Source organism: Cryptomeria japonica, chromosome 11, assembly GCF_030272615.1.
Source record: "Cryptomeria japonica chromosome 11, Sugi_1.0, whole genome shotgun sequence".
Lineage (NCBI taxonomy): Eukaryota > Viridiplantae > Streptophyta > Pinopsida > Cupressales > Cupressaceae > Cryptomeria > Cryptomeria japonica.
Window position 1 is genome coordinate 652300623 of NC_081415.1, and position 17348 is coordinate 652317970.

Here is a 17348-nt window from a genome sequence, read left to right on the forward strand (position 1 = left end):
TTATGAAACTTAATCACAAAAGTAAGTTGAAATTGGATAGCTGAAAGTAAAAAGATAGATGGCACAAGCTGAATGGAGTGCAGACATCTTGCAAGAACTCTGGTAGATCCCCCAAGTAGGCTACTGAAAATATTTGACCACTGCACTCACCAAGATTTACTTTTGTAACCTTACACTGCAAACCAGGGAATACAATCACGCAGAATGACAGCCATTAAACTTGATTGGTTCAAAATGGGAACCTTCAAGAAATTAAATCCCACGAGAAAGTTTATAAAATTCATATGGCCAAAGCAAGAAATTAAATGAATATAAATTTATAAATGGCACAAGTTGAATTATGAAAGAGCCAACTTGCATGAGCTCTGGTGGATTCGCTTGATGGTCTACCAGAAATATTTTACCACTGGATAAACCAAAATTTTCTTTTGTCACCTTATGTTTCAAGGCTGTTTACCCTTGCTATGGAAATTCCTGAGGAAAAATATTGTAAACAAAAGAAGATATTTGACACATTATAGTCAACTTGATACAATCCTGAAACATGTACGATAGTTACAAGGACTGAAAACCGATAACTGAAATAAGGCGATCTTGTATAGATCCTGGTTAGTGACATTCCTTATAACCAAAACATTTATGTTCAGACATTCTGGTTCTTGCAATTCTGTTGATATGGTCATGCTTGGTTCTTCACTTTGGCTTCTTGCACCACTAACGCTCTCTTAAGAAATTCCTAGAACACATGAACAGGAACTTTATATAAGAAAAAAGTTCATATTTTTATCACAACTTGCACATTATAAACTTCTAGGAAAAGACAAATCGATGACAGAATTGCTATAATAGTTAGATTGAAGTGCACAATATGAAGACAGTTAAGAAATCTAAGACAACAATAATCGACAAATTCACAGGACAACAGCAAGTTATATTTTTCAATGTCTTTAACATCACTCTGTTTCTCCAAATTTAGGAAATTATTTATTCCTTTCTTATCCATGAGTCCAAATTAGGGGTATGGAAAACTACCTTCCCATTTAAAGCAGTAATTGCAGATTCAACTTCAGTTTGTGACGAATAGGCAACAAATCCAAAGACACGAGGGCTTCCTGGTTTGCGTTGAAAAAGGACTCTTGCATCCAGCACATTCCCATATTGACCAAACAATTCTTCAAGAGATTTAGCACTGGCTGAATTGGAAAGATTACCCACGTATACTCGGTATGGAGTTTCTGTAAGGAGCGCCATTGATGTATCAGATCTATTGTCTTCCTGCACATATGCAGGTTTTATTAGAATGTTCTGGCCTTCATCACTTTCCCTGATATTCTGTGATCCAGAAATTCAAAAATAAATCACAAGGACATGTCTCCTAGAACATAAGAAAAATTTAAGTGCACCCTAGTTTTATAGCATGCTTACAGTTTTTTTCTAAACTCCAAAAGCCTTCATGCATGCAAGTGCTTAAATTTTCAAACAATGCTTATCATGCCATTAGCCAAAAAAACGAAAAAGTTAATTTCTGAGAAAATGGAGAAGAAGTCAAAATTACTAAAGTGAGTGTGAGACAATCTCGGGGAAAGTACACAAACCTTAGGAAAATACGGGATGGGGGCAAACAATCTCAAAATATTTTTAAAATTACAAGTTCTAATGCATATGCACACAAACAAACCAAAAAAGTATAAAGATTCACTTGTGCCTCATCAAGACGAACAATGAACTCCGACTAGGCTCTAAATAATCTTTCTTGCTTTATTAGAATCATTTAACTTGCAACAGAAAGAACTGCAAAACAAGAGTGCATAAAATTTATACTAGTTGCTGTATTTATATTTATACAAGATTGTATTCGAGAGCCACAGAGAAGGTTGATGCTTCCTTTGTTTCACTCTTCGTGCTGCTACTCTGAATGATTCAATTTTCAAAAAATGCTAACTGTGTCATTAGCCAAACAAAAAAAACTTATATTTTTTAACAGTAGAGAGGTCAAAAACTACTAACCAAGTGTGAGACAATCTCAGGGAATATGCACAAACCTTAGGGAAATACAAGATAGGGGCAAACAATCTTGAGATATTAGATCTTGAATATTTGTGGATTTGACTGCTGAAACCTTTTTCCACCAACATTTTCAGATCACGCTCCATTATCCATCATCAGGATGTAGAGTGCAAGAGAAGAGAAATGTTGATGGAAAAAGTCAAATCCATAAATATTCAAGATCTATATTAGGTACTTGTTGTGACCTTTTTCACACATCGCCCCATTGCAAATGGGGGCCCTCTCTTTTCCTGCTTTCTAGGGTTTTTGTTAGTGTCCCGTGGCCTTCCGATTCAGTTTTGTCAAGCCTTGCTCAATTTTAAGTAGTTCAAAGTCCTAGAGATTGAAAGTTAGTTTTTGCAAACGAAGTGATTCTAGAGTCAGGACACCGTCAAAGTGCCTAGAAAGGCCAAAAGACGAAAATTGCAATTGATTTGGATGAATTTGAACAGCTTCCTATTTTTAGAAAGTTTCTTTTTTGCTTTTTCCTATTTTTTAGGAAGTTTAATTTTTGGCATTTTTAGCCCAATCCCCGATATGGCTATTTTTAAAAAGTTTTCCCTAATTTTTAGGGATGTCTTCTTTTTGCTTTTTCAGAATGGGGACCTAGGGTTTGCACTGATACCACTGACCTGCTTTGACCAAGATCCAAAATTTCCAAGTTTTGACCTAAAAAGCCATTTTCCTACATTTTAGGGGTCATGATGCTTCAGATGGTCTGCTTGAGTATGGATTTCAAATTTCAAGTTAATCTGGTTAAATTTGATTAAATTGTGAAATTTTGAAATTTTCCAAAATTTTTCTTAGTCTGGCTAATGGATGATGTTGAGTGTTATAGCAGGTAATAGATAGTTCGCCATGTTGAAGAGGCCATGAAGAGAGACCTTCAAAACTCCGCCCTATGTTGATGGCCAACACTCAAAACTCCGCCATGCAAAGGAAGGGCATCAAAGTCCGCCCAAGATGCTAGCAATGGAGAGGTTCGCCTTGAAGAGGGAGTACCAAAGTCCGCCCAAGGAAGACCTTCAAAACTCCGCCCTAGGCCTTGTTGAGGTCACACAAAAGTCCACCATGTTGGAGGTAGCATCAAGGTCCGCCATGTTGGAGAGGTGCCTAAGGTCCGCTCAAGGAGACCTTCCAAAAGTCCGCCCTGGTTGAGGTCACTCTAAAGTCCACCATGCCTTGAGAAGCCTTCAAAGTCCGCCATGATTGGAGGTCATTCAAAGTCCGCCATGGAGGGATGTTCAAAAGTCCGCCCTAGGAGATGCTCAAAACTCCACCCTATCTTGGTGGCCTTCCAAAAGTCTGCCCTGGCAAAGAGCCATGATGTCTATGAAACTCCGCTCTATCTAAGCAAGATGATGGTGATCTCCCAAAAGTCCGCCATGAAGTTGAAGAGTAAGCCCAAAAGTCTGCCCTATCATGGGGAATGTCCAAAGTCCGCCATGTAGAGGTAGTAGAAAAGTCTGCCCTATGCCTTGATAGTGGTCTCAAAACTCCGCCTTGGTAGTCATAACAAAAGTCCGCCATGAATGTTAAAGAGGCCAAGAAGAAGGAGCTCAAAACTCCGCCCTCCTTGGTGTCCTTCCTAAACTCCCCCTAAGGAGACCTTCAAGAGTCCACCCTAGGAGATGCATCAAAAGTCCGCCCAAGGTGCTAATTATGTTGAAGACATTCAAAACTCTGCCCTATGCCTTGAAAAGGTAATGAAAAGTCCGCCCAAGTTTGATGTCAAAGAAGATGGTGGAGTCATAAAAGTCCGCCATACATAGTGAGAAGGAGAAAGGCCGCCCATGAAGAGAGCCTCTAAAAGTCTGCCCAAACTTGGAATTGAAGACAAATAAACATGTTGGAGTCCTTCCAAAAGTCCGCCCAAGTATGAAGTTGAGCACTTAAAACTCCACCCTACTCTTGGAAGTCAAATAAAGTCAACAAGAATGTGAGTGATGTCATCAAATCTTCCAAAAAAACCGAACACTTAATCAATTTAGAAAGTTGGAAATTGAGATTTTCAAAGATCAGCGAGTTAGGAGATCAAAATGGAAACTCAAGATTAAAATGCAAAAGAAGATATTTATGATTTTCAGACTGACTTCCAAATTAGAAACTTTTTGGAAGATACTATTTTATGAGCCTAGTTCGAATTAATAAACTAAAAACAATTTAGAAACTTGCACAAGTAAAGGATTTTCGAACTAAAGAAGATGACAACACTTTCCCAAGATTTGAGTTAGATTTAGAAACATGAGTTGGATGATTTTTGCATGTTTTTAATTAGGAATTCAACTTCATTACAAATGCATCATTTGTAACTTCATTCTTACATCAAGAAGTTCGAACTTCTTTAGCTAAGGAGAGCATAAAGAAGTGTTTGCAGATTGGAGTTCATCTAGAGAAAATTTTGATATTGCTTGCAGTTGGACAAGCTTCTTGACAAAGGATTCATGGATTTTGGAGTGAAGCCAGCTGGTATAAGGAAGAATTGTTAAATCTTTCTAAGTTTTCTGAGAAATTTCCAGCCTTATTTCAATCTATTCGAAGGTGAAGTTGAATTTACGATGCAGATTTGTGCATTTCCTGAGTTTTTCAGTCTCATTGAAAATGATTTTTAGTGGATTTATTTGAATTCTTAGTAAAGGAAAATCATTCTATTGACTAAGTAAAAGAGAGTTTTGAAGTTATAACACGTAGTGTTGGATTGTGATCACAGTCATCCTTAAGATTGAAGAATTTATATACGAGAATCCATTTTTTTGGCCAAGTATGAAAATGAAATGAAATCTTCAAACACTTAGCCATTCGCAGCCCCTATTTTCTTCAATTCACGAATTAATTTCTAACTTAAGCTTCATTGTCCAATTGCAGATTCTAGGCACTATGAAATTTCAAGTGGACAAAGACGCTCCTCCTGAGTCAAGGATGACTTCAAAGTGGAAGAATGTTAGCGACACTAACCTCGGGCACATCAATCTGAGGGAGTTCAAGAAACGGATGTTTGGTCTGGACAACCTTGTGCCTACCACAATCGCACAAAAGATGATGAAGAGTGGCATCGTGCATGCTGCTGGTTTTCTTCCCACCATGCAATGCACTGAATTAGTAGCTGAATGTGCTAGGCATTACAACCCCGCCAATAGGGATATTGTTGCACCCGATGGAAGAATATTGGCGAACATCAGTGATGAGGCCATCAGGTAAGCCTTCAGAATTCCGGAGTATCACAATGTCGTGTATGTGACCAAAGATGAAGTTGATCGCATGTATCAAGACCACTTGGAGGAGTATGACGCCATTGTCAATCATTCCTGGCTGGACAAACCTAGGAAGGGTGCCTCCAAACTTCAGAGGAAGAGCTTGGTGAGAGCATACTTCAAGGAAGATATCGGAGATATGATCATCCTGTTGAACAGGATAATGGGGAATCCTCAAGATGCTCCATTTGAGCCCTGGATGTATTATTTTATTAATGAAATAATGAATGGAGTGAAGATGATAGACTAGGCTCAGATGATAAGTGACAACTTGGATAGCCAACTGAAGAACCTGGAGGCAAATAGGACCTTCTTCATGAGTTCATACCTATTTTATTCCCTGGCTAGAACCTACAGATATAGAGGTCTTACTTGCAAAGGGGAAGTGGGAAACAAAGAAAACCAGTTTCCAATCTATGATTGTTACCCTCAGCTGCACATGGAAGAAAAGTCCCATTTTAAAAGGGTAAATGACACATTTCTCATGCACATCACACAGACGTTGCAAGGTGGACTGCATCAGAAACTCTCCCTAGAGTCTATGGACTTCATCAGTAGATTTGGATATTGGTATATCCAATACCCAAAGTTCACTTACGTTAGAATTCAGGGGTTCACTGGATCTCCCTACAAGCTTCCAGCTTATCCTACCATCCGAGTTGTATTGCTCGAAGTTGTGAGGCAATTGGAGGGGTATATGGCAATTCAAAGAGATAAGCAAAAGAAGGCAAGAACCTTTTCTCTCATGATTGGGAATGGACTGAAAACATGTCCGTCGTCACAAGTTGTTGCCACTGCTGAGAAGGAGCTGGCTTGGTACCCCTTTTATCAGTACAAGGCGAGGAAGAATTTTGATCCGTTCCACAAAATAAAAAGGATCGAAGGGATGACATTTGAGCATAGAGTTGATTTAGAAGATTATTGGGCTAACGCAACCAATAGTTTCGAGGTCAAGAAGAGATTTTGGTCAAGGATTCCCTTGAGCCTGGTAAGAGCAACGGAGGTGTTTAGAGTTGCTGACCAAGTAGAAGACAACCTTAAGCTTCAGCAGCCAGGCTTTGAAAAGATGAAGAATGAAACACTAGCCTTGATAGATAGGTCAGAGGGAGAGAAATCAGATTTGGCAGACCTCATGAGGTCAGTTGTCGAATATTATAAATGGTGGACCTTTGAAAGGACGAAACCACAGAAGACTAAAGGTGTGACCCTGACCTATGACTTGATGGGAGTAGATGACTCTCTATCCTCCAACCCTTGTATCTCTGCAGGCAATGCTCGGAATCTAGAGAGTGTTGGGTCACGAAAGAGGAAGGAGTTAGTTGGAAGCTCCGGAAAGGCCATAGGAAAGAAGGTTCTAGGGGAGAGACGGGAATCCAGCGGAGGTCATTCCATCGTGAATGCCGCATCTGCCGTGCCTGATCAGAATGCAGTTGAGGAGCAGGAGATGGACATGTGTATGGTTGATAAGGGAGTGAGAGTGCCTTCTCCTTCGATTGAGGAAGTAATGAAAGTAGTTGTCCAAAGTCCGGACAGAGAGCAAATTCTAGATACAGCTATAGAAATTGAAACGCCTGCATCTCCATTAGTCTTCTTGGATGGTATAGTTACTGAACTAGGAAGGGCAAATGATGGGTTTGATCAGAATACCGTAGAGAAGTCAACTATTCCTGATTGGCTGAGGGAAAGGATAAGGGCTAAGGTACTTAAGGAAGCCCATTCTGAAGAGATCACAGCAGCATTTCTAGAGAAGGTAAATGAGCCAGTCAGAGTCAAGCCACCCAAGTCAGCCAGAAAGTTCTCTTTGATTCAAAGAGACAGTGCAGGATTCAGGACAGTTCAAATAGCGATGCCAAAGGAAAGAAAAACTAGGGATAATGTTGCCCCAGAATATTATAAGATCACCACTATAGAGTTGGGTAAGCCTACCCAAGACCAAGAAGTCCAGTACTTCGATGACTCTTGTAACGCCCTCAAGGCGAGTTTAGCTCAGGAGAGAGAGAAGAGAAAGAAGGTTGAGGAAGAAAACCAGCAATGGAGGAAGTTTGTTCTCCATCTTACCAGGCCACTCAACCATGAGATACCGGTCACCCCTCCATAGCCTCTTCAGCAGGAGTCAATGAAAGATTACGAGGATATGAAGGGCACATTCACACAGACCAAAGAGTGGATTTCAGATGCTTCAGCACGAGCTGATATATTTGTGGAAAACTTAGTATCAGCACATGAATCTGCCTCTTAATTGGTTAGCCATATCCAGGACCTAGTTGCAAATTGGGAAGTCGTGGAGGAAATTCAGGATGAAATACTTCCGCACCTGAAGGAAATCTGAGGCTTGTCGAAGAGAAGTTTGGTGGCTGCAGGTGTAATACAGGCTGGGGATAGGTATGACTTCAACACCTGGTATTATGCTTTGGTCACTCGGATTAAAGTTTTGAAGAAATCCGAGACTAAGTGCTTTGAAACAGAGGAGAGTGTTAGGGATATTTTGAGTAAGGTGTTTCATGTAGCATCAGAGATCTGGAAGAAAGAGAGTATAAGGGAGAAGCATTTGTAGGCAGAGAACCTGAGAGCCAGGATTCAGTCGAGCTTCTTCAAAGACTCGGGGATGATTGACAAGGGCGATCTTTCAAAGATTACCCATTTTCTCTTCATCGATGAGAACTTTCTTGCTCGAGCAGTTGAGTGGGAAAGCATCCTCGCAACATGTACCGATGATGTGGACATCATCGACTTCCAGATTGGCAACTTGCCAAGTGTCACCATGGAGGAGGTCAGGCTTATTGTGTCCAAGTACATCGAATCCGCGAAAGAGGAAACTGGACATTCACCTCAAAGAGATTAGCAGTTGTGCCACATGTCACTTTCTTATTCATTCAAGCTGGTAGAGTTTTGGGAAACCCTAATTAGGGTTTGTAGCTTTTAATCTGGGCCCTCGATCACTGTTTGATCTTGGTCGTTCATTTATTTTCTGAAAACTATATAAGGCTACCTCCTCTCATTAGGAGAGTGTGAGGTTTCTGACATATTGTTGGGTAAGGTCATTTTCAGATAATATATTGCATGTGCGCTTTCTCTTAAGGCTTTGTAATCCCTATTGTTTGAATGATTTGCATGGTTTCAATTTCCTCAACACTTAGTTAAAATTAATCTAGATTTGCTTCCATTGTTGTTAATTTGAATGAAGGATTTGATACGTGTTAATTGATGGTGTATCTGTAAATGTTATTCAATTTTCAATTTAAGATGCAAGTTATATTCAAGGTTATCTTTTCTTTCTTATATGTATTATTTCTTAATACAATGAATCTGATTATTGTCTGGTATGTTGCAGATGGAGAAAGAACATTTATCAATTTCAATGATCTTCCTTCATTTCACCGATCGATATATATATGCAAACATAGGCGATCAAGCAATACCTTGACCAGTCATGTCTATTAGACATGACCGATCAAGATATTACTTGATCGTGCCTCTTCAAACTGATAATCGGTGTGTATTCATTTAATCATTGAATCCGATACTTAATCGGTGGGTAAGTATTTACCGTCAAACCCGATACCAATCGGTGCGAGAGCATTTGACATTAAGACCAATACCAATCGATCTGTTTAGCATTAACAATACGCACGATACCAATCGGTGTGTTAGACCCGATACCAATCGGTGTCCTGTGCACTATGTTCAGTAACTGATGTTAATCGGTGTTAGTTAAGAACTCGATTGTTCATGCAAGATTATATTTATGAATCGAAGGATACGATTATAGTTAGATCATGTATCATGTTCATAATATATAATAGCTGAATCATGATCATAATCTAATGTGTATATAAGATAACTGGAGTCTTATCATAGTCTATCGATGAGATAGATGATTGAATGAGAGACTTCATTTATCTCTCATTCAATCATTTATCTTACTGAGGCTATCATGTATTAACACTCCCTCTTAACTAGGGAAGATAAATGGAAGAAAACATATCTAATATCACATTTCTAATGATGGTCAGTATTCCTTACGTAATCTGACTCTCTAGAAGATCATATCACCTAAACATGTGACATGAAGTACCATTAATCATCTGATACAGGAAATCACATCACGTAAGCACATGACATGAAGTATCACCTAAACATGTGATACAAACGTTCATCACATCAACTTGTGATGACAAGATATCACTTAAGCGCGTGATATCAGTATTGCCTAAACACGCAATACTTTAGAAATAAGTACAAGAAAATAGTTAAATTCTCTACTTATTCAAGTTGCGGTATGTGCACTAACATTTTATTTAAAATGTTTTACCACAACACAATCATGGCACATCCATGGCATACCAGAGATCCAACATGATAATTGGTTTGAACATCACAAGATCGTCACCTTATAATGTCTACATACATGTGTTCATTATCTGAGAGATCATCACCTCTTAGACATGAACACAGGGGGTTTAAACCCATAAAAGTCCTAACATGACAAAAAAGTTTGCACATAAAACATCTTAATAAGCATCGAAGTACAAAGCAAATTACATTTCAATCATACCAAGACCTTTTCTAAAGCGCTCAACTTTCACCCTTGAAAGTGGTTTGGTAAGAATATTTGTTGTCTGATCTCCTGTACAAATGTATTCCAACTGGATCACATTCCTATCTACCATGTCTCGTACATAATGATATGGAATCTCAATATGTTTGGATCTGTCATGAAACACCGGATTCACTGAAAGTTTTATACAACTTTGGTTGTCGCAATAAATAACTGTAGGCTTCATTGGTTCACCGAATAACCCCACAAGCAGCTTCCTAAGCCATACTGCCTCTCGAGCAACCATGGAGGCTGCAATGTATTCGGCCTCAATGGAACTTTGTGCTACTGATGACTGTTTTTTGCTGATCCAGGATATTATGGCTGAACCTAAACTGAAACAGCACCCTGAGGTGCTTTTCCTGTCAGTTACACTTCCAGCCCAATCTGAATCTATGAATCCGTGTAGGTCTAGTTCAACTCTCTCATATTTGAGATCAAGTTTTAGGGTACCTTGTAGATATCTCATGATATGTTTTACTGCTACCAGGTGTATTTCCTTTGGTTCACACATAAACTGACTCAAGGCATTAACTGCATAACAGATATTTGGTCTTGTATTTACAAGATACATCAGGGACCCAATCATTTGCCTATATAGAGTAGGATCTGAGGGTTGTGATTCTGCTGCTGCTTCCTTAAGTTTATGAAGGTTTGTTTCCATTGGAGAGGTCATGGGTCTGCAGTTTAGCATTCCAAATCTCTTCAAAATGTCCAAGGTATATTTACCTTGGTTTAGTATAATGCCATCAGAATTTTGCCATACTTCCAAACCTAGGAAGTAATGAAGGAGTCCCAAGTCCTTCATATCAAATTCTTTAGCAAGGTCTTTCTTACACTAATCTATGAGGTGATCTTCTCCTGTGATTAACAAATCATCAACATATAAAATCAATATCAACATATCACCTTTGTTTTGCTTATAGTAGAGGTTAGGATCTGCATCATTCTTGGAGAAACCTAGTTTTGAGAGATAAGTATCAATTCTTTCATACCAAGCCCTGGGAGCCTGTTTAAGCCCATAGAGAGTTTTCTTGAGTCTACACACATGAGACTCTGTATCATGAATCTCAAACCCTTCAAGTTGCTCTAGGTATACTTCTTCTGAGATCTCACCATTAAGGAATGTTTTCTTAACATCCATCTGATGAACTTTCCATCCCTTTGATGTTGCAATGGCTAAGACCGCTCTTACTGAGGTGTATCTGGCTACAGGTGCAAATGTTTCCTCATAATCAATTCCTTCCTTTTGAGAGAACCCTCTGGCTACAAATCTAGCCTTGTGTTTCTCAATGCTGCCATCTGCAGCGTGTTTGATTTTGAAGAGCCATTTGGAGGTGACAACAGATTTCCCAGCTGGCTTGGGGACAATCTCCCAAACATCATTTTTCATAATGGATTGGTATTCCTCAGACATGGCATTCTTCCATACTTGATTTTTAAGTGCATCTGATAGATTAGTAGGTTTTTCTTTTGAGAGATCATTCATGAGAGCGACGTAGTTGGCGAGTTTGTTGGGCCTTTTACTTTCTCTAAAGGTTCCTGAAGGAGCAACATACTTTTGAGCTTCTTCTACAGTTTTGGTGGCCCATAGTGGTCTTTTCTTGAGGTTTTCTCTAGGTGGGTTTTGAGTTTCACCTACATTTTCCTCAAGACTCTCCCTCTGAAGCTCAGGAGCAAAGTCTTCCTCTATTCTAGGGGTGGGGATATAGACTTCAAGTTTTATTGAGCTTTGGGCTTTTTTGAAGGCTAAGTCTTCTTCAAAGATTACATCCCTACTTAGTTCAATATTCCTCTGACCGGGAATATAGATTCTGTAGGCCTTGGAGGTTTCACTATATCCTACAAGTATTCCCCTTTTTCCAGAAGGCTCTAATTTTAATCTTTTCTCCTTAGGTACATGAATATAGACAGGACACCCAAATATTCTAAGGTGGCTGATATCTGGCTTTGTTTTAGTAAATACTTCCTCAGGGGTTTTAGCTTCAAGATGGGAGTGAGGACATCTATTTTGTATATATACAGCAGTGCTTGTTGCGTCTGCCCAAAGATTGGTATTTAGATTCTGATCAAGAATCATGGCTTTGGCAGCTTCTACAATTGTCCTATTTTTCCTCTCAGCTACCCCATTTTGTTGAGGGTTATAGGGTATAGTAAGCTCCCTCTTAATCCCAGCATTTTTACAAAAGTCTTTAAACAAATCTGAGGTGTATTCCCTCCCATTGTCAGTTCTTAAGGTTTTGATTTTATTTCCTGAGTAGTTTTCTGTTAGTGATTTAAATTCCTTAAACCTATTAAGGATCTCTTCTGATTCTTTACATTTCAGAAAGTAGATCCAAGTTTTCCTAGAGTAGTTGTCAACAAATATTACATAATACAAAAATCCCCCTAAAGAAGGTACAGACATAGGTCCACATACATCAAAATGCACTAACTCTAGAACTTTGCTTGTTTTCCTAGTACTACTTTGAAAAACACCTTTAGCATTTTTACCTAGTGCACATCCCTTGCATGCCCTTGAATGATATTGCTTTAACTTAGGTAGGCCTGTGACAAAGTTTCCCATTGATGATAAAGCTCTAAAATTCAGGTGACCTAGTCTTCTATGCCAAACTTCATTAGCATTTGTAGTTTCATGGATTAGAGCTAGGTTGAGCTCTGTGCACAGCTCATATAAGTAGCCTTGTCTTTGACCAATGGTTTTAGCTTTCTTGATAGATGAATTCTTTGGCCAAGCCAACACCTTGTTGTCCATGAAGGTCACTTTGTACCCATTATCCTCTAGTGCTGATATGGAGACTAGGTTTCTCTTGATGCCTGGGACATATAGTACTCCTTTAAGTTGTAATGATACGCCTGACTTTAGTTTGATGGTGCAGGTTCCAACTCCTCTAACTGGATGTGTGGAATCATCTCCGATAGTCACTTCCTCATCATTCTCCTCTATCATGGAGTCTAGCACTTCTCTAAACCTTGTAATGTGTCTGGATGAGCCACTATCGATCACCCAGGAGTTAACCTTGTTTGATGCTTGGTTTGTAAGTGCTGAGTAGAGTACATACTTCTCGAAGTCATCTTCCCTTTTAGATTTTCCTGCTTTGGCAAATGTGGCTTGTTGTTTGGCTCTTTCTGGACATTTGGCAACATAGTGCCCAAATTTGTCACATTTGTAACATTGAATCTGTGAAAGATCCTTCTTGAAGATGTTCTTGCCATGACTACCGTTCCTCTTCCTAAATTGTTTTTGCTTGCTTTTCTTGTTGGAGTTTGTATTTAGGACTTGAAGACTTGAAGATCTTCATCTATATTCTTTTGTTTGATCCCTTTCTTATTTAACCTTGATTCTTCTTGGAGACAGTCTGCCTTTAGCCTATCAAACTTAGGAAATTCATCCCTTGCACTGATGCCTTGGACGAATGTTTCCCATATACTAGTAAACCCATCTAGAGCAATGAGTGTTAATTCTTTGCTTTGGATCTCATATCCAAGGGTTGCTAGTTCATCCCTTAGGGCTGATATCTGCATGAAGTAGGCATTGACTGACTCCCCTTTGATCATAGCAATATGATTTATCTATCTCTTTAAAGCCAAGGTTCTACTAGCATTGGATATCTCAAATGCATCTTCAAATGCTTTGAACATGTTGTAGGCCGTTGCATGTTTCCTTATGATGGGCATGATATTATTTCTCACCCCATCAACTAAGATTTTGATGGCCTTTTCATTTCCCTCTATCCAAGTTGTTTTGTCACGTTCAGTCTCAGGTTCTACAGTTTCAGTTTTTACAAATGATTCGACTTTATTTTCTTTTAGAATCATCTGAATTCTGAACTTCCATGCTGAGAAGTCATCACCTCCTCCGAGTCTATCTTCGAATCTGATAGCGCTAGCCATTAGAAGAAATGTGATGTTGAATATATGCTTGTCTTGAATTTTCCACAAAATTGAATAGCCTCAGGTTCGATTTAACTTAGCTCTGATACCATGTAAATGTTATTCAATTTTCAATTTAAGATGCAAGTTATATTCAAGGTTATCTTTTCTTTCTTATATGTATTATTTCTTAATACAATGAATCTGATTATTGTCTGGTATATTGCAGATGGAGAAAGAACATTTATCAATTTCGATGATCTTCCTTCATTTCATCGATTGATATATATATGCAAACATAGGCGATCAAGCAATACCTTGACCGATCATGACCGATCAAGATATTACTTGATCGTGCCTCTTCAAACTGATAATCGGTGTGTATTCATTTAATCATTGAACCCGATACTTAATCAGTGGGTAAGTATTTACCGTCAAACCCGATACCAATCGGTGTGAGAGCATTTGACATTAAGACCTATACCAATCGGTGTGTTTAGCATTAACAATACGCACGATACCAATCGGTGTGTTTAGCATTAACAATACGCACGATACCAATCAGTGTGTTAGACCCGATACCAATCGGTGTCCTGTGCACTATGTTTAGTAACTGATGTTAATCGGTGTTAGTTAAGAACCCGGTTTTTCATGCAAGATTATATTTATGAATCGAAGGATACGATTATAGTTAGATCGTGTATCATGTTCATAATATATAATAGCTGAATCATGATCATAATCTAATGTGTATATAAGATAACTGGAGTCTTTTCATAGTCTATCGATGAGATAGATGATTGAATGAGAGACTTCGTTTATCTCTCATTCAATCATTTATCTTACCGAGGCTATCATGTATTAACAGTATCTCCGCTCAAACTTTTGGTGAATGGATGATTTCCATTTCACCGTGCAAAGTTAGTCTGAGCCCATCCTCTGTGCATCCCAATATCTCGATCATAAGCACAACCCATTGAAGATTGCACCGGCTTTGTGTAGTTGTCCTTAGTGTGGCGAAGCAAAGTTTGGTTTCCCGAGAGCACCCAATTGATACCATCTCCAGAGTTCGTAGGATTAGATTAGCCTTCTCAAACCCTATCTCTTTTCTCCTTTTTGAAAGTCTAAATCCCAAAAAATCCCCAAAAATTAAAGAGCCTAAAATTGCTAAATCCGTTTAAGTCCAGCAGTTCAATAAACAGTTGTCAACGTAAGTCCCCCTTGAGATTTTCAGCATACACTACCCAAAAAGCTATTTCACTAAAGTCGCTTGTTCGCACATAAAGACCTTGGAATCAGTAGTGATTTTTCAAGAGAGGATAGAATACCTTCGGGTATCTTATTCTAATGTTTGGTAGATGATAAAACAAACACCAATAGGACTATGGAAATTTAATATCTTTAATCTTTGAATATTTTTATAATTCCAACTTCTCATGCATATGCACACACATTAAAAAAAAAAAAGAGTCACTTATGCCTCATCAAGACGAACACTGAACTATCTAGACTACAAAGAATCTTGTTTTACTAGAATTGTTTATCTTGCCACAAACAACTGCAAAATGAGAATCCATAAAATTTATGCTAGTTTTTGTATTGATATTGTTGCAAGATTATGTTAGAGGGCTATGGAGAGGATTGATACTTTGTTTCGCTCTTCATGCCGCTACTTGGAAGAGATATTATATTAACTAATCTCGCATTGTGAGATTTTGCCAAGATCTAGAGGCAATGGAAAGCACAAATAAGAGAGAACAAAATAGATGATAGAAATAAACTGTATTCTATCAAGAAAATACTGATCAACTGGATCATTACGCGTTGTTCAATGTAGATGAGCCTGCTTATATAGGCAAGGCTATATGGATATGTGAGCACACAAACATGACATGTGGCTCAATAAGAAACAAGGGTAGGTAGGAAATAGGTGTGGTAGGTAGGAGAAACAATAAAATATTCCACATGAGGTGGATCACCCACCGAAGGTGGAATTATCACTCCACAATAAGTGGATATGATAGAGTAGTAACAAGATCAACACCATAAAAGGTGGAAATTCTCCTACACACACTATCCCAATGTGGCACAAACACCCAAGTGTCTTATACCCAAACTACTATGAAATGTGTTTCCTAAGTAAACTTAAGTAAGGTGTAATAATATCTAACATGAATAATTATTTACACCAACACCCCCCCTTAAGTGCAACTTAGGGGAATGCACTTAAGTCTAAAATGCAACTAAGCAATGCAAGATGGATCCCGGCTACGAGGCCATGTTAGGTATTGTTGTGACGTATCCACACATCGCCCCATTGCAAATGGGGACCTCTACTTTTTTGCTTTCTGGGGTTTGTTTCTAGGTCTTTTAGGGTTTTGTCTATTAGCCTTTGCATGCTGAGTGTTGCCAGAGGGATCACTAAGAGAGCAGGCTCTGTTTTAGCTAACGGTGAGTTAGTGGATGCTCCGGGTTAGGGTCATCTTTGAAAGTCTTCCTTAGGACAAAGTTTTGCTCTTGTTGCTAATTGTGTCTTGTTGGAGTTTCAGGAGGTCAATAAATCTTGGTGAGTGAATATAATCTTTGAAGGTCTGAGTTAGGTCAAATTGGTGAGTGATAAAGTTTGGAATGTTGACCTGATCTTCAAATGTCCTGAAATTTGGCTAAGTCTGGAATGTCATCCTGATCCTGAAATTTGACTAAGTCCAAAAAATTGAAGAATCCTCCAAAAACTAGATTTTGCATTATAACTCCTGGAGGTCCGAAACGACTCTCAAACATCCTGATAGTATATATGGAATATAACTTAAAGTATAAAATGTCACTTATACTTAAATGTTATATTCCATATATGAATCCTGACAGGAGAGAACAAAATGTTAAATTTCGCTCCTGACCCTTCCAAAGGGTCCAAAGTGAATTTCAATTTCACTCCTGATCCTTCCAAAGGGTCCAGAGTGAAATTCTCCATAAGACATTCTACTTTGACCCAAACTTAGAACTAACTCATTCCCAGGCATTATTGAGGGAAAAACACTTGTTAGGATGAAGAAATGTGAGAAATGAAGTCAAGATTTGAGCCTAAATGTGAATTTCGCTCCTGACCCTTCCAAAGGGTCCAAAGCGAAATTCTCCCTAGACACCTTTTTTCCAAAGTTACCCCGAGTTTCCGGGATGGGGATGGCAGGGGACGGTGGGACGCGTTTCCAGGACGGCAAATTTTTTTGCCAAATTTGGGGACGGCGGGGGACGGCAAAGGGGACGGCTATATAAAATATAGGAAAAATTTAAAATATATAGGAAAATTTCAAAATTCTAAATGTTCATATGAAAACATGGATAAAGCATGCATACATACATTATATTCATATGAAAACAATAAAACATGGATATAGCATGTGTATGATACTATGAAAAGTTGAAAACATTTTAGAATGTAAATTCTGAACATACAACATTGTTAATACTCAATAGACAATATGCAATTATGCATTCATAAATCAGAATTTCAATTCATTCACATTGTCAATATGCATATCAATAGACTCGGAGGTTAAATTTTCCCTACTTCTATCGACGCA

At 38.6% G+C, this 17348-nt stretch overlaps 1 protein-coding gene across 2 annotated transcripts in view; it reads right to left on the reverse strand.

Moving 5' to 3' along the window:
• Window positions 1-285: 285 nt before the first annotated feature.
• The window catches only part of LOC131050967 (28 kDa ribonucleoprotein, chloroplastic), a 75943-nt gene continuing 58880 nt past the window's right edge, over window positions 286-17348 (reverse strand). The window contains exons 5-6 of one of the 2 annotated variants that reach the window (XM_057985290.2): window positions 1033-1275; window positions 286-736 (exon numbers count right to left, since the gene is read on the reverse strand). In XM_057985290.2, coding sequence (XP_057841273.2) covers window positions 680-736; window positions 1033-1275 — 300 coding nt within the window. In that variant the 3' untranslated portion in view covers window positions 286-679. Of the gene's footprint in view, window positions 737-1032; window positions 1333-17348 lie in introns of both variants that reach the window. The other variant, XM_057985289.2, reaches the window with a different exon arrangement.